General features: G+C 40.8%; 1 protein-coding gene across 1 annotated transcript in view; it reads right to left on the bottom strand.

Annotated features, from left to right (window-relative positions):
* The window catches only part of PITPNA (phosphatidylinositol transfer protein alpha), a 59335-nt gene that overhangs the window by 22878 nt on the left and 17303 nt on the right, over nt 1-19154 (bottom strand). Inside the window, exons 3-7 of the mRNA XM_075263914.1 lie at nt 8979-9124; nt 7511-7602; nt 5420-5427; nt 2834-2908; nt 1073-1156 (exon numbers count right to left, since the gene is read on the bottom strand). Of these exons, the coding sequence (XP_075120015.1) occupies nt 1073-1156; nt 2834-2908; nt 5420-5427; nt 7511-7602; nt 8979-9124 (405 nt within the window). The remainder of the gene's footprint in view (nt 1-1072; nt 1157-2833; nt 2909-5419; nt 5428-7510; nt 7603-8978; nt 9125-19154) is intronic.

Genomic DNA, 19154 nt, shown 5'->3' with positions numbered 1-19154 from the left:
TAGCCCTCACTCTACTCACTCACATTTACATATAGCTTTCCACTATACCTACACAATACAACACATCACATTGTAATTACATGTATCTCCTATCACTGCTATATACAGTGCCTGATACATATATACTCCTGTACACAGGCTGTATATACTATATAATTACATGTATCTCCTATCACTGCTATATACAGTACCTGATACATATATACTCCTGTACACAGGCTGTATATACTATATAATTACATGTATCTCCTATCACTTCTATATACAGTGCCTGATACATATATACTCCTGTACACAGGCTGTATATACTATATAATTACATGTATCTCCTATCACTGCTATATACAGTACCTGATACATATATACTCCTGTACACAGGCTGTATATACTATATAATTACATGTATCTCCTATCACTGCTATATACAGTACCTGATACATATATACTCCTGTACACAGGCTGTATATACTATATATTACATGTATCTCCTATCACTGCTATATACAGTACCTGATACATATATACTCCTGTACACAGGCTGTATATACTATATAATTACATGTATCTCCTATCACTGCTATATACAGTACCTGATACATATATACTCCTGTACACAGGCTGTATATACTATATATTACATGTATCTCCTATCACTGCTATATACAGTGCCTGATACATATATACCCCTGTACACAGGCTGTATATACTATATAATTACATGTATCTCCTATCACTGCTATATACAGTACCTGATACATATATACTCCTGTACACAGGCTGTATATACTATATATTACATGTATCTCCTATCACTGCTATATACAGTACCTGATACATATATACTCCTGTACACAGGCTGTATAGCACATCACATTGCCTGTATCACAAAATACACAATATAACACATCAAATCACATTTGCTAGCCCACCAAACTTTTTAAAGCACTTTTACAGTTTCACACGTCTGTGTCCGCCCAATACTCAATTCACCGCAGACGAAGTCGCGGGTAAAAGCTAGTAACATATAAGAGACTTGGTCATGTCTAAACATTAGTAAAGCTTTTGCACCAACCTTAGTTAGAACTTGACTTCTATCGGCAATATCAATTTGCACAACGTCCACATTCTTCCAGATATCTGGCTCTAATTTATGCACCTACAGGATAATAAGACATAGAAATAATAGGTAGGAGCTTATATATATCTGTATTTGACCCAATAGTATTCCTCATATAAGAGAGATGTTGACAAACATACTCCATAAACATATTATGCACCGTTAAAGGGATATTCTCATTGCAGGAAATGCGCCAACATATTCCGCAGCACTTCACAGATAATGTAAACACTGTCCAAGCAGGGCTCATAATCTAAAATTCCCTATCAGTACGTCTTAAGTGTGGGAGGAAACTCACAAACCCAAGGAGAACAAACTAACTCCTTACAGATGTTGTCCTTGGCCGAATTCAACCCTAGGACTCCAGTGCTAACCACCACTTCACTCTGTTAGAGGAGTTATAGTTTAGCATTGTGCCCCCCCCCCCTCATTTTTCACCCAAGCACATCAACTTGTAGATATATTATATGGGATGAGCTCACTAATGGTATAAATCTAGCAGCTCTTCAGGGCACTCCGTTATGGAGTGAGCTACCGGGCAGCACGGTGGCTCAGTGGTTAACACTGCAGCCTTGCAGCGCTGGAGTCCTGGGTCTTAATCCTGCCAAGGACAACATCTGCAAGGAGTTTATATGTTCACCCCATGTTTGAGTGGGTGTCCTCCCACACGCCAAAGACATAGGCACTGATAGGCACTGTAGATTGTGAGCCCTATATGGGACAGTGACTGTCAATGTCTGTGAAACGCTGTGGAATATGATGGCGCTATACAAGAAAGCTTAATAAATAAATAAATGGAAACACATGCAAACCTTTCAGCTGTAAACCTCCACACTAGCTATATCTCCTAAACTATCTATGGCTCGTAGTACCCCTACCTTTTTCCAAATGGTAACAGTCACCACAGAAGGTCTCCAAGCTATGACTATATAGTATCAATAGTACCAATGCTGGTGTTCAGGCCAACAGTGCTCTTCAAGGTAAAAAGAAATGCTTAGTGACGATACCACCTCGATACCAGGATTTCCCTTCTTTATTGTTCAGAGTCCAGGTGAACATAGGTATTGAACATTCAAGATGGTGTCTGCAGGTAGCATGTTAAAGAGCTGAGTAGATTGATATATACCTCTACACATTTTAGGCTCAGATGTCCAGTAGGTGGTGATCTCTGTATGCTCACTAATATAGGGATTGTTGTCACTCAGTAGGATCACCCACTGGACTCCAAAGCCCAAAAGGAGTTTTAAACCAGAAACGATTAGTCATATAGTTTTTGGGAAACCACTTGCTCTGCTCCTCCTGCTATATAACAAGTTGCCTGTAGAACAAATACCATGTTCAGTGTGACAGATTCCCTTTGAAAACTTTTATACAGGATACACCTTTTGGGTTGAAGCTGGAGGATTGCTTTAAGAAAATTACTTATTTTTCTTTTTTTTCCCTTTAAGGGGGATCTACATGTACTTGGTAATATCAAAACATAACCCTGTGTTTCTTTCCCTCTTCCACATATATCGCTTATATTGCATGACTAGTGGCCCAAATATGCCAATAGCTAAGAAGTATCTAATTCCTGCAAAATACATTAAAATCATATAACTGCAGGCTTTGCCTCCGGTGTTCATAGAGGCTGAAAATACATCTAGTAGATAATGAGTGGAAGGATTCCCATGGCAATAGGGACAATAATGAAAAGGCTCTGTGTTTGCCACTTACATTGTCTTGTGTACCCAGATCCGGCTTGTGCCACGTCTCAATCTTAATCAAAAAGTCATCCTTCATATATTCATTCTGCAAAGTAAGCATAAGTTGTGGGCGTCCATCATCTCAGCCACGATAGTACAATACTCCTTAATGTGCTAAGACTATTAGCTACTTAAGATTTACTAGTAAAATATTAAATGCTGCCTGGGAGCGTGCAATGAATGGTGCTGACTACGACAAAAAGCATTGGGACTACATTGTTATGAAAACCATTTGTTGGCACGAGTAATGTATATTTAATACCTCTCATTCCAGTGAATAATTGTTATTTACTCTTCATAATAATATTATGATCTGCGATATGGTTTACAGTCCAGGCCATGAGTAAATGATGGTTAATAGTGCAGACGGCAATTCATGGGGATAATTACAACAAGCTGTAAAGCTATTAATACAGACACATTCCCCAATGAGCCACCAGCAAAATGGCCCCTTGGGAAAACTTTCCTGTCTGTAAAAAAAAAAAAGGAACTAAAGCACTAAAATGAGAGAACTGCTCTGGATTCATTGCATAAACAGCTCATTGCATTGTGTACTAGAGCAGCAGTAAAAGGTCACTGAGTTGGCCGAGACAGCGAAGGAATCTGCAAAACGTCAAATACCATCTAAAGGACTTCACAATTTTGTCTGATGCAAGACAGGCCTGAAACTTGCCAAAGGACGTTCACAGCTTTTCTGTGTCTGGTCTCTACATAAGAATAAAGAAAGGGGGGGCTCTCCAAATATTTATAAAATGGAATCCTTTATTCCATGTCTTGTGAGTGCCCCCTTTCTTTTTTCGAGAATAGTTTTGGATGTTTTTTGTATATGGGGAGAGCACCACCATTATGTGTAAGAATCCCTCTTAGTGCTAACCATATGGTTTATAGTATATAACGGATATAAAATTAGAGCAGTGCCGTTCTATTCTGTCTTTCTTGTATTGGATTCTTGTATGGACTTTTCTGTGTCTGTGTCTGCGCGGAATGGCATTAGGGCAAGGATAGACATGGCCATGATGTGAGCACATGGCCAAATCGGCCACCAATGGTTTGTAGTGGATCATGGAAAACTGAATGTTTAAGGGCTGTTCACTGTTCTGTGATTGAAGTATATATACCATATACACACTTGGGCCATGGGAGCTTTCCCTGGAAGAGGGCAGCATGTGTATGTAGGATACCCCATGTGAGCCAAGTAATATGGACTATATACTGTAGCAGTGCTACTATAACATCAAATTGCAACTATACAATATGGAAGCTCTCTACTGAGCACCCTATAAATTAGAAGCCTTGATGGCCAGCAGCAGCCAAGCCCAGGGTATGAGCAACTGGAGCAAGTGTTATGTAACATGGCAGCTCCTCTGAGGTCTCTGCCCTCCATGGATTAGAAACAGAAAGATATATTATGGTAGAAACAAAATGAGGGAAAATGGGGCTCTGCTCATCCTCCACCATCAGGAGTTTATTCACCCTACACCAGTGATTCCCCAAAGGAGTGCACTGGTACCCCGGGTGCCTTGGAAACCTTCCAGGGGGCCTCAAACACTGTAGTTGGCCACATACCTTCATGTAACGTTATGTGCATGAAGTGTTTTTGTCTGTTAGTAATAATTATTTGGTAGGGCTGCTTCAAGGAATTATTTTTTTTTTCCAAGGGTGCCCTGAGTCTGAAAACATTGGGAAACACTACCCTAAACTTACCCCAGCATGTATAGCATCAAGTAAATGAACTTTCCTATGGTGTGTCCTACTAAGATTTCTGTTCCTGAAAGTGACGTTACAAGCTTTTTGAAACCTACATTGGCATTTCAAATTTACTCTACACCACACCATGAGAGGCCGGCAGTTCGGTAGGATTATCAGGGTGTCATCACATGGTAAGGGACTAGATGAAGCTGCTCCCCACCAACTATGACTAATTAAAGAGGACCTTTCATAGGCACATGCAGTTTTATATACCACTAGAATTCAGCCCACTGTTGGCTTTCCTGTTATGTGTCCCGGGGCTGGAGAGATCGGTGCTATTATAAAGGTATCGATCTCTGCCCACAGTCAGAAGGGCGTTCCTGACCGTCTAGCTGGGCTGTGAGGAACGCGACCCCCTCCCCAACAGTACTCCTGACAGGTAACCTTGCATATGCCAATCTAACTTTTAATTTTCTATTATTCAGAAAGCACTTTATAAGGTTTATCAACCCCAACAAATATCTATGTACACAGCTAACCTCCACTTCCCACAAAAAAGTAGTAATACTCTATTGACTTTACTAACCATCCCGTGCTGCTTCCTTGGTTCTCTGCCACTATTTTTTACTAGTGATGACGTGGCATGTCAACAAGTGACTACCACAGCCTGTCACTTGTGTCAACAACACTGAGGTCACTACACTTGACACTTCATGGCGGGTGCTGACATCCTGGCCCCATTGCTTGGGAATGGGGGGGGGGATTTTTTTTACTGCCTGCAGCTAGGTAATCGTTTTATATTTACTGTGACAAAACTGGCAATATTTCACAACAGCAATATGGTATTTGAGGAAAATACTGTACTTACTGTAATGACTGCGAGATGACACATGGAAAGAAAATGAGAGAAAAAAAAGGTTACTATTATATGTCATTTAAACCAACCAGACACAGACTAGTTTCCACAAAGAATACATAATACTCCAAAGTACTATACTTATATTACAAGTAAATGAAACTGTCTAAGGCTGTGGTCACACTAGTGTTGTGCGACTGTGCGGGACTCCATCCCCTGTTCGCTTAAAATCATATAGCATCCTATAAAGAGACACCATAGAGTGGTACACGTGCTAGGCTCTGCCATGCGGAAGAAGTCTTAATGGTGGACTTACTGGTGATCTAGCCTTAGAATAGGCAATCGGTATCATACCGGGGGTGGAGGTTGAACACAAAGAACCCACACAAATCAGCTGCTGGGGTCACAGTCGTATAGAGCCAGAAATAGGCAGCTCAGCTTTGACTCTCTTGAGCAGCAGCTGATCAGTGTGGGTGTCTGGGGTCAGAACCCTACAGATCTGAGGATAGGCTATCAATATCACATCTTGAAACATCCCTTTAAACAGTTATACTAACAATGGGGAAGCACAAAACAGGGAATGTAGCCTATTTTTGGCACCAGAATGGGCTATACGCCACATTTACACCCATCTACACCAGACAGTTTTCCAGAGTGTAGTCCAATAACACAGTGGCCATTTTACAGAGATGAAAAGTGAACGGGAAAACAGTAGATCTAAACCAGAAACATTAAAAAGGAGGGCGCTAAATATTTTAACAAAACATTATGCATATATTGTGCAATTTTTCTTGGGATCCGGAGGGTGACGTTAAACAATGTAACAAATACTGAGTAAAGCAGAGATACCTGGGAGGCGCTAGAAACATTACATTAGCTAAATGCATTTGTAGCAGTTAATTTATCCCGAAGTAGAATCATACCCTTTATAAGCAGGAAAACCTGTTAATAGGACATGACAGCGGCAGAATAATCAAATTCTTCACTGCCTGTGGGCATCATCCGAATAATATAGGATTGAGCAGAGCGGCATTCACAATAAGCTCGTGGGCATATTGACAGCATCTCCATCGCTTACTGCATACAGTCGCTGTAAATAACACTTGTATTCTGTCAATGTTAACAGTTTAAACAAAAAACACCCCTCTCTATCTCCGCTCAGCCATTCTTCATTGGCAGTATGGTGGGTTCCCTGATCTGGTGAGTAGACTGCTGCTTGAGTCTTCCTGGTCAGAGAAACGCTAAGTAAGCGTAATGACAGTCTCCGACTCTGGCAAGCAAAGGAGAAACTACACAGACAGCTTGTCAGCAATTTTTTTTTTTTTTTTAATTCTTTATTTCAACCCTCTGAGGTTATATACTTGTAGAACTGGAAGATCTGATGTCCGTGGGATGGATTCGGCACTGGGAATCTATTACATGTACATGAGGTTTCTGGGAAGGGGGAGCTTAGGATGTTAAGGAGAGGACCATGATGGAACTCATAAGCGAGAGACAGCAGCACATGGTGTGGTTGTGGAGCTGTGCCTTGCCTACGCTACGGATATAGAGGCTGGAATACGGCCCACAAGTTAAGAAAAAAATAATAAATTTGTAAAATTATTTATAGTATTAATTAAAGTCACAATATGTATGCTTGTTCTTCGCAGGCTACCCATTTATTGTAATGTACAGATGCATAAGGAATTTTATATGTGACTCTTTAAAGGCTATTGTCCTAAGCTCTAAATCGAGATCTGAAGAAAAACTGCGCTGCAAACTGTTCCATTTTAAAGCGAATATGTCAGGGGATACCAACATGCAAGGAGATATCCTCAGAGAGACCAATAGAGAAAACTAGTGCCAACTTAGCATCTCTTTAGCTCTCTTGCCTTCCCCCAACCTAGGTAACAAGATGCTTGTCAGAATGGCCTACATTATTCATGTAGAAGACCAGAGCAAGTGAGAAGCACATGCAGATTAGGTAACAATGTCACAACTAGAGCAATGAGCCGGCACAGTGAAAAGACGATCTGCAGACTTGTAACAAACTGTGCGACTATACAGTATATTGTTAATAAGAGACAGGACTGCTATTCATCAGCCGACAGTCTCAATACTCACTGGTCCTGCAGTAGGGGTAAGCATTCCAGGCCTTCTCGTGCATATTTAGTGCTCCTTCAGGCGCCAGCATCCTTACAAATGTGGGTACTTTGCTGTAGATAAGAGACAGAGAAAAGGTTCTGTAGACATAGACTTCAAGAAAGTCTAAATTCAAAGACTGCTTTATACACAACTGCAAAGAAAGACAAAAAAATCAGACAAGATCTCCACAAATTTGCTGTATACCAGCAATTATCTAAAAAATGTAAACACCCAATGGGACAGGACTTTTTCATGAAGCAACAAAAAAAATACAGTCTCTATTAATATAAATGTACGAGAAGCAAATATAGCAACCACAAGAATTTTTTAAATTTACATTGGGGTATATGGATGTAAAAGAGATTCACGGTTCAAGTTTTAGACCGTGCAAACTTTAGCCGGCCATACACTTTAGATTTTTGTCATCTGAAATTGATCATTTGCCTAACAAAGGTCTGGCTATCTGACATGTAGATGGCACGAACATTAGTTGCAACTGGGTAACAGCAGACATTAGTTGCCCGAAAATGTCACGGTTTACCATTATTGGTATACCCCAAAGTTAAAGTTCTCATAGTTAAAAAGGTGTAGCCTCTTACAATGCTACGTGTCTACATGGCATCTACTAGCCGGGGTACATGGTATTGCAGCTTCAGCCGAATCACATAAATGGGTGAAACTGGAATCTTATGCACCACTGCTGCTCAAACACTCATCGGAAAGGGCTGTTGAGAGTTTAACCATACTGATCTGATCCTACAATATAGATAGGCTGTCAATATCAAGATCCCAGAAACTCCTTTAAAGGGACACATGCTCTCTACTCCGGCTCCTGTCTGAACGGTAAACAGTGGTTGTGCGCAAGCACTGATAATGAAAATCCCGGCACAATCATGAGAATATAGGGCCAAGCGAGACTCGGGAATCACTACCTGGCCTTGTCATTTTCCCATTAACGGTGACAATGCGTCCAATCAACATGAAGGGGGCGCGGGCAGTCTGGAGTTAATTTTTATAAAAATTACTTGGGAATGATGGAGTGAATTTAGAAAAGGAAAGCAATGTTGAATTCTACTGACCATATGCTTAGTTTAAGATGCCCATTTCTGGTTACAGATTCCCTTTAAAGCAGAATGGCTTTCCAGTCTAAAATATGTAGGAATACAAGGAACCTGCTGATCAGCTGTATGAAGGGACTGCTTCACTCATGCAGTGCAGTGACCTCTTCACCATTTCATAGAAGTGACCGGTACATCGTACGGCTGCTATGAAATAGAAGGAGTTTATTATAAACCTTAATGAGGTCAAAGTGCTCGCTACCACGGATGTTGGATCCCCAACAATCCTTTATCGATGAGCCATCATGAAGAAAGTTCATCTGTAAAAAGCAGCCATGTTTCTCTACTTATGAAATATTCATTTAATTTGATTTAGAAAAAAAAGTTACCTTTGTAAATGATAAATCTTGTGTGTGTATTGTCCTTTCTCCCCATCCTTCTCATAGGGCTCATTTACAAGGACTTCTACACCTTCACCTCCTCCTGTTTCATTCTTACTGGCTTCTGCTACGGAGTAGAGCTGACCCACTTGGTACTAAAATAATTAACAAAAGTTAGTTCAGCATACACAGGGTTACTTTCATCTCATAGGGCAGAGATAGACAAAACACTGTGGACTATTAGGAGCTAGGTCACCACCTTCAAAGACCAAATGGACTTTGTCAGTGGATGGGATAGAGAAAGAATGCAAATATAGGTATATATTGTATTACTGAATAAAATTATATATATATATATATATATATATATATATATATATATATATATATATATATATATATATATACACACACACACACAACAGTATTTTGTTTTTCCTTTATAACATGGCAGTCTATGGCTGGCAAGTGCCAATGTATGGTTATTCAGTGTTATATGTTGGAGTATAGAAACCCTTAACTAATATACTACCAGTGAGTGAGCAGAAATAATCCCTTAGAAGATCCTTTCATTCCTTTCCATTATTCCAAGCTGTTTGATAATCTGTCATCTACATTCTAGTTTCACTGATATTGCCCAATGGCTACTGTATAGGTGCTGAGCTCTGCTCTACAGGTCACATAAGATGTTTTAAGAGGATCAACTGGACCCGGCAGCGTTTGCATGGTCCAGTTAATCCTTCCCGTTATTTCTGATCCTTTAATCTCATTTAGAATAGAACAAAAAAAGATGAAATAGATGACAAATAACTCAGGGGATCCCACAAGATCCATTCTTAAAAAGAAGCATGAAAAATCGTATACACTTCTATAATACCGAAAATACAAATATCATTAGTGTACACCAATTACAAAATCATAACATCAACTCTTTCCATAATCTCTGGTAATCTGGGGATAGTCCACTTTGGACAATGCCTTCTTGTAAACAGGTTTCCAGACGATCAGCTGATCACAAGCTACCCAGCTGCTTAGAGCCAGGGATCAAATGCAATTTTCTTTTGGTATTTATTCTGGCCACCAAGCCTAATAAAAGGCAGGTAATTCCAGATTTAAAGAAGACTTTTTTTTTCTTAGCAGTCACCTCATTGTAAGTACAGGCAGGATTACAATAACAAGCCTCTCCTACATATATAGTGCTGTGAAAAAGTAGTTGCCCCCTTACAGATTCCTTTTGTTTTTGCTTTTTTTGTCATACTTAAATATACATTGAAATTGGTTTGATAATATGAAAAATGTAAGTGCAACAAATTTGCAAAAACAAAATAAAATATGCAAAGGGAAAATGCTATTTCACAGCACTGTAGATAAGGACCACTACTGACAACAGATCTACTCCCTCTACCTGCACAATGACCTCAAAGCATACCTAGAACTCCAGACTATTATGCCTATAGTCCGTGGCTAATGTGGTTAACAGCAGCCCAGTGAAGTTGGCAGCCCACATAACATGCACAGAAAACGGAAATTTTAAAAAAATAAAATAATAATAATGTTACTAATATTGCGCTGGAATTAACAGTTGCTAAGAACTGGAGCTGGCGGAGGTAATACCCTGCTCACAGATAAGGCAGCAAAACTCACCTAACAGGATCGCTTTAAAAGGGGTTATCCAGAAAAACATGGCTGCTTTCTTTCAGAAATCTCTCCACTTCCTTTTCTCAGGACAGAGCAGTAGCATGGCCATATGACCAATGGACATGATGTCACTGCCTGAGAAGTGGATATGGACCTCTTTCTGAAAGAAAACCACCATGTTTTCAAATCCCGGATAACCTCTTAAAGGCAGCAAGTATCCTCCTTACTTCTGAAACCTCAATTTTAGACTATTACAAATATACCAACGGCAAATCTATAGCATCCTTATCCCTCATATGCATACTGGACTATACTAGGGTAATGTATGTAGACCTTTATGTAAGCCTGGCAACCCTCCTAAATCTCAAACTGATCCTCTGATCCATATAGATCAGGCGTCAGCAACCTTTTTTGTTATGGGTCAGGTTCTGGGGGGGGGGGGGATAAAAAAAAAAAAAAAAAAGAATCAAAAGAAAAAGTAGTCAGTGTCCCATGCAATAAGCTTAAAGGGGTTTTCTGGGCAAAAAAAAGATCTATGGGCTAATAATGGGTTAGCAGGGTTTTGAGTGATTTCTAGCCTTCTCTGGGAGCTCATGGTGTCCTCTGCATTTGTTTAAATCCAACCTCAGATCCAACCTCTCACTTCTTTCCTCAAACCCCCTCCCCCATTTTCCTAGCTAGACCGCGGACTGCTAGCTCTATCTACCTACCTACCTAGCCAGCTAACTAATTCAGTCCCCCAACACACCCGAACATACTTACCTGTCTTCTCATCCTAGAGATGACCTTGAGGTGCCGTTGTCCCCTCTTCAGCCCAACCCCCACCCACCCAGTGCATCCTCTTCTTTATTTTCTTTTTAAACTCGTTTTATTGAAGATTACATAACAAAGCAGATAATGCAATCAAGGAAAAGAAAAACACAAGTACAATATAAGCACAAGAAAAAATACAGTTAACCAGAAACAATGCCACAGCACTAATTCATCCCGACCCCAACCCAACCACCCCGATTGCAACACAGTTCTGAGCATAGTATCACAAGTCACACCAACCAGATTACATATGAATACTATGTGAGGAGTCGCGGACCTAACCGGCAGTATCCCCCGCTTATGAAACGAGGGCGTCCAGGGCCGAGCGCATCACGGGGGCAGAGTATTGGGTTACAGGAGAGTCACACCACGGACCCCAAACTTTGTGGAATTTCTGGGGACAGCCCCTCCCTTTGTATATAATCTGGTTAAATGGAAGAACCGAATTAACCAGTTTCCGCCATTGAGGCACAGATGGGGATCTAGGGGCCATCCACCGTAGGGCGATGGCTTTCCTAGCATAAAACAAGCATTCTCTGAGAAAGATTCGGATGTGATGCTGCCACAACTCCTCCTCCAAGACACCAAACAGGCAGACTTCAGGAGAAAACGGGACAGGACGGCCCAAGACATCTGCCAGAAGGTCAACCACTCCTCTCCAAAAGGTTTGAATCACCGGACAGCCCCACATCATATGCCAAAAATCTGCACGGGGATACGGGCATCTAAGACAGTTCGGGCTAGGCAGACGGCCCATCTTATGTAAGCGGACCGGGGTCAGGTAGCATTGGTGTATAATGAAAATTTGTACCAATTTATTATTAGCCGAAGGAGAAACATAAAGAGGAGATTCCAAAACCTCCTGAAACAACTCATCAGTCAAATCATGAATATTGGTGCGCCAGCGCGTCAGGGCCGGGGAGTTCTCTGACTATTTTCATGGTCTATTAGAGACTGCCACGTGGGGCAGCACCGTCATGTGTTTAAGACTGCAGAAAAACCTATGACAGGTAGAAATGCCAGGGGTCCTGACCTTGGCACCAGTGCCAGGGGTTGCTGACCCTTGTAATAGAGGTTTTCTACAAAATAAAAGATCTGTAGTATTTTTACACTGCGCCTATTACTCACTATAGTCAATCTAGCAGATTTAATATTCCAAATGTGCCAGGATTATGGTGCAAATTCCAGAAACAGACTGGCATAGATGTTGTGTGGCAGGCTTATTCCTCTTTTCAGATAACTGGCGTTAATGCTGTACACTTGATTTATTCCTCATTTTAGATAACTGGCATAGATGGGTTAATAAATTCCCCCATTGTGTCTTTGTATAGTGTTTGAGCCTGTCCGATCTTATTTCATAGCTATACATACAGAATGTGAAGATTATTCTCAGTAAATAGGAGAAGCAGAGGGACAATTGCCACCACAACACCCCCTCAGTTCTCTTTATGTACAGACTGTGCTGGTGGCAGAGGGGGCGCAGCCACACGAAATTTGATTTGTCTGCTGCTGCTCTGCAAGGTACGGATTCCAGTAATAAATGTGTGTTCTGGAAAATACTTGTGGCTTTTAACAGAAGGGAGGATTATCCCAGAAGGATGGTCTTAAAAAGAAACACAGAAATTGGGTTATCTCAAATACTGAAATAAATATCACGCAGTATGTACGGCCATGTTAACCGAGCCACGCTGAAAACAAATCAGATTGACTATGTTCACCAGAACGTGTTATGTTCTTGGAAATGCCAGATGTTTAAGTTAACACTACGCAAATATCCGCCAGGCTGAGACTGCTTATAATATGTCATCCAAATCCCTAGTGTTTTCTTTACCTAGAAGAAAAGTGTAAAAGCTGTTAGGCATTGCTAACACAAGAATAGCACTAAAAGCAAATGCAGCTCTCGCTGTACGGTATCTGGAGGCCGTACTTTGCACCCATTTATTGACCCCCCTCATTCAAAGCGCCCATGTAAAGGGAGGTTCCTGTTCTTAGGAGTCATTGCCGCAAGGACCTTTGCTACATGAGTCCTCTTTGCTCTTCTCAATAGTGTAGTCGTATAGCAGGTATTTGTTACATGCCATTATTAGTCACAGCTGACGCCAAGCTGGATCTGCTTGCTATGGACGATCTCCTACTACCACACATCCATGCAATTGCATGTGATTATTCTTTATAGTGAACATCCACCCTAAAACACTTTTTTTTTTTTTTTTTTTTTTTTTTTTTAGTAATATGTTCAAAATTACCGTATGTTCGGATAAATTTCTTATTATCCACTTCTGGCAGGTACAAACAGCTAAGTTAGGATCCCCTGCACAGACTGCATTAGAGGGTATTCCACCTGGAAGCAAATACTATTCATTAGGAACCCCAACAACTGACAGAACAGGGCACCTCTATTCTCTATGACCCCCAGAAAACCATAACTAGGAGATGTTTTAATGGAGCAGTGGCCAAGCACATGTTCTGCTGCTACATACACAGTCTATGGGACTGGATGGCACAGCGAAGTACAAGATATGTTCAATACTACTACATGCTTTGAATGCAGTGGCAGAATGTTTGGCACTGGCAATTGTTGAGGGTCATAATTGCTTCTGACCCTTTAAATATAAACTTGTCACTGCTTGTAGCCACCACTAGGGGAGCTTGTTGCATAGAGTATTACAATATGCATATAAGGCAGTGCAGCCAGAATTTTAAGGAGATGTCCAGTTCTTTTCCTATAAACTGTGACCTGCACCAACTGGTGGTTCTTTTGTTTTACATAATAGGGTATTACTATATGCATTATACATGATGATCTACCCAATGTGGGCAGGAAACCCAATGTAGGATTAAATTAAAAGTAGGGTTAAGGGAATATTGTCACTCCTTGGGGAGAGACCACCATATAGGTGTGTGGAGACTTATTAAGCCTTTAGCACTCCACTTCGCAAGGGACCATGGGAAGAATATGCAAATCTGTCTTCCATGATGTAATTAGGAAGTCAGCTGCTGCCTTAGTGTTGCAAACCAATAGAGGGCGCTCACTGGAATGTGCAAGCCTGTCTTCCCTGATGTAGTTAGGAAGACAGAATTTCAGTGAAACCCAATAAAAGTTTGCTCCCTTTAGCATCATGCTCGACCTTCCAAGAGGCCTTTGTTTTGCAATGACGCTGGGATTATTACCAGGTATAGTCTCTCAATTGAGGACGGCCGTTTCGATGTACTTGCATCTCGTCAGCTCGAAGTAGAGAGGACTATAACCTGGTAGAGGTGAGAGACTTAGACAGGGTTAAGGGGATATTGTCACTCCTTGGGGAGAGACCACCATATAGGTGTGTGGAGACTTATTAAGCCTTTAGCACTCCACTTCGCAAGGGACCATGGGAATCACGGAAGACAGATATGCATATTCTTCCCATGGTCCCTTTGCGAAGAGGAGTACATACACACAGTATGATTGCCTATTAAATAAACAAAACTTTAAAGAAGAATAAAAAGATTATAAAGCAGACAACCCCTGTGAGTAACAGAGCTCCTGTTATTATGAAATTTGTTATGTAATGTTGGATGGAAACGGTTTTTTCCATAATGAAGATTCATCATGTAACCAGCGATCACTAGAATGGTTTTGCACCCCCAGTTTTAACTCAATGAAAAGTTTGTTTTAAAAGGGGTTTTCCGGCTCCAAATACAGCTTCCATACTGTTGTCCTGTTCACAGGATAGGTCATCACCATGTGATCTGTTAGGGTCAGACACGTGGACCCCACACAGATCAGCTGCTGCAGCAGCAATCGATAGATGCCAGAGGTTGAAGCAGTGGGCGGGGAGCGTGTTCAGATTCCTCTATACCAGTAATAGGAGTGGTGCTGCGATTCTCCGGAACCACCATTCCTATTACTTTAATATGAGCAGCGTTCATGCATTCCCTGTTCACTACCGCAGCTTCTGGTGCCTGGAGGTTTCCAGGACAGCTGATTTGAGTCTAAGTGTCAAACCTCCACATATCACATACTGATAACCTCATCTGTGAATGCCAATACCAAAGTGTATAGGTGATAAACACCAAATGTGAGAAAACCCTCTGAAAATAACATGCTGTTAAATGGTGACTGTGCACTTTAGGGGGCCCCTATATATGACACTTACCTTTTCACCTTTGTTAACTAAATATATATTTATTTATATATTACATATACATACATACATTAATTTCACTACATAAGGATGCCAAACTGTGTCTGCATTCTATATATAGATGCTTGAAGCATTGGCTCTTATGTCAACTATTATCTTACTGGGAAGAAAACCAAGTTGAAATGCCTGCAGCATGTGTGTAATCCCATCTACAACAATACAAAGGTTCTCCGAAGCCAAGTAGGGCACAGATTTATGTGTGCCCTTGCAGAGTGACTGTATTTCTGCTTCTTGGATTAAATGCACTGGTAGACAGGTTGGGATTGCTTTGATGTTACTATGTGTTGATCTTGCTTGAAAACAAGTGAGCCGAGAAAAGGAGGCGAGGGAATTACAGCAACGCTGGTCTGTTGGCCTATTGCACAGCTATCATTACTGAACGACTAACTCTATATTCTGGTTCTGCAAGTGCTTATTCAGAACACGACATCTGTGCACCCATCAGTTTTACCGCTGCCGTGAGTCATGTTTTTCCTTATTAGAATCTGGACTGCCTTAGTATTTAACTCTCAAAAGAAAACTTACATGACTCCCCCTGGGACTGGTAACTCTAGTAACTGCCAACATGTTATTGTTGTCATGGCAGAGGCTTTGAAGGACTAAACCTAAAATGTTAAAGGGGCTCTCCAATCCCATGGGTATTTACATTGATGCCAAATTAAAAAAAAAGTGTAACACTCATCTTCCCGACCCCTGCCGCTGCAGTGCCATTGCTTCTCTGTTGATCTGTGTCTGTTGGCTTCAGTGGTCACATTTTGACATGTGACTACTGCAGGAATGACATGTGGGCACCACTAAGATCAGCGCACAGCCATTGTTTGACTTTAGCAGTCACATGCTGTGCCCACATATTACTGGGCCTGGAAAAATAGAGTTCAGTACAGGACCAGGGAAGGGTTGGCACCAGAACTGCAAACCGGTAAGGCATGTATTACTCCTTTTATTCATCTGGTCAGTTACTGCTGAAGAGGGGGCAATGGGTTGTAATTTATAGGTAGAGCCAGTGCTCCGATCAGATCAGCAATACACTTACTGCTACTTCACATGCAGGCAAAAAGATGAATCTCTTCATAGGCTCATTATTTTGTGGCCATCCAAGTATGCTTGTAGTGCTAAATGATCACTAACTTCAAACAACTTAGGCTTGTTTAATAGAGCATGTGATTCTGGACAAATATGTAATGCACTTTAATTAAAAATTTTGCCGATTTAGGAAACTCTCTCTAAATTTCCTGCCACTAGGTGTCTCCCTTCTAGCTGATTTGCACTTCACTCTCTGTTACTAGGAAAGTTACGTCCATAGAAACACTAGCTAAGCAAGATGGGTTTACAGTGAGTGGAAACGAGAGGGTCTGTTCTCTTCACATGAAGAACAAGGGGCTGATTGTCCTCACAGAATCTGAAACTGAACATTCTGCACATCTCACAGCTTACAATATAAGAAAAATCTACTTGTGTACCCGCTTGTGTATTTTCAGATGGGATACTATTCACAGAGAGCAAGAAGCTTTACTGACAGTGCTCATAGATTGCTCTTTTCCTGTGTCAAGGATCTTATAGGCTGATTCATGCCTGCACGTATTTGCAGTGTTCCTGCATCCCCTATATTATGCACATTTAGGCTTTTCTCAGCTATTTCTTTTCTACAGTACAGTTACTTCTGACAGAACAACATGTTAATAAGCTAGTATTAGTAGCAATGATTAGGGGAGGGGGAGACTATTCATTATTGAGGTGGCTGGTCTCAGAGACAAATGTAAAATGTGCTACAGCCATAATGTGATTATTAGCTGCCAAAAAAAAAAAAAAAAAAAATATAGGACACAATGTTTGAAGTCTTATACAGTCATAGAACAGACTGCCCAGCAAGACCCTGCAGATATTTCAACTTTTCATGAAAACTCAGCTATCCTTTAAAGCCTCCCAAGGTCTTCTTATTGGTTTTAGAAGCATTGCAAAGTTTATAGGGTTCCATTAAATATCAGAGAGTTAAACTATTGTTTCAATGCATCAGAATTACTGCTTAGGTAACCCTATGAATTTGACATTTGTTGTTTGGTTGCTATGGAAGACATGAAAATACAAGAGTACAGAATATGACCAAAAATACAGTTGCTATAAATAAGAGGCATTAAGTACTTTTGTTCTGATATAAAACAGTTAAGCTTACAAGACATGAGCCAGAACACAACTCAATCCACAATGTCAGTAGCAAATAATGATAAAATGCTAGAGATGAGGGCTGGGCTGCAAATACCAGACACAGCCCTGGAAGAAGAGTAAAGTTATTTCTAGAAAACTGAGTAGACCCTTTATTTTTCAGTTTTAGGCAACTCCTGACTCTTCACTAGGATTCACAGTACTGATTTTCTTGTATTCTACATCTGACCAAGCGAAGATCACTCCGCACAAAGAACTAATGATTATGACTATGAAGTCTTCCTTCTTTCTCTTCCGTTCCTTAGCTGCTATGGACTCCTAGTATATCTTCTCTTCTCAGCATATGTGTATCTACTTCTGTAATATATTACTGTGTATTATCCTGTATCTGTATTACTATGCTGCTGTAACATACTGAAATTTCCCCACTGTGGGACTATTAAAGGATTATCTTATCTGATCAGTGCAACAGTTTGTACTCTGAAGAGGAGTTTATCAGATTGGTAAAAAATGAGCTACAATTGACCTGATCCGCCTCATTCCCATCTTCTCTTTAAGTGAATCTTAGGGCGGGTTCACACCTGCGCCCAGTCTCCGGTTTAGCCAATCTGGCCGGTTTCCGTCTTCTGCCCTGCGAAACTGGACAGGAGGCGGAAACCCGACGGTCAGTTTTCAAACCTATTCACTGGAATGGGTTTGCAAAGGTGACCGCCCGCATGCGTTTTCTGCCTGTCTGCGGTGAATATGTCAAGTTGCCTTTCATAAAGTGTGAAGTCATGAAGTCTACCCATGAGTAAAGTCTGTAAGTGGATGGTGATATCATAATACTAAGTCCGGTATTATAACATAGTATATCTAAAGGGTTTTCCAGGTTTTTGGCCTATTGCCAGGATAGGTCATCAACACCTGATCAGTTGAGGACCTGAAGCTGTTCAGAATTTCTGTCGGAACCACTACTATACTGTTCTACTGGTTTCTGCTCCCATTGAAGGGAACGGTGGGATGGCTGATGGGAATCAGCTCTTACCGATCACATATTGATGGCCCATCCTGAGGATAACCCATCATAAGAAGAGAAAAAAAGTCTGAAAATCCCCTTTAAGTTAAAAATAGATGTAATATATTACTCAACCATCAGATTATGAGATCATAGCTTGAGTAGAGTCTATGCAGCAGGATAGTCAGCGCTGTTGTCACATAGTGATCGCAGTGAAGTCTTGTATATTTCTAGCATGTTGGACTATAGTTAGGTGCTTAGTTCTATATTCTAGGTCTACAGTATCTTGTGATGTCACATAATGGTCTTGTGATTTCAAGGTAATGTCCTGAAATTGTCAATTTTAGAATAGTCCAGTAACAGATCATAATATTATAATGTAACATCTGCCTT

Source organism: Leptodactylus fuscus, chromosome 2, assembly GCF_031893055.1.
Source record: "Leptodactylus fuscus isolate aLepFus1 chromosome 2, aLepFus1.hap2, whole genome shotgun sequence".
NCBI lineage: Eukaryota > Metazoa > Chordata > Amphibia > Anura > Leptodactylidae > Leptodactylus > Leptodactylus fuscus.
The sequence above is the reverse complement of the archived record's forward strand: the minus strand, read 5'-3'. Positions and strand labels throughout refer to the sequence as shown.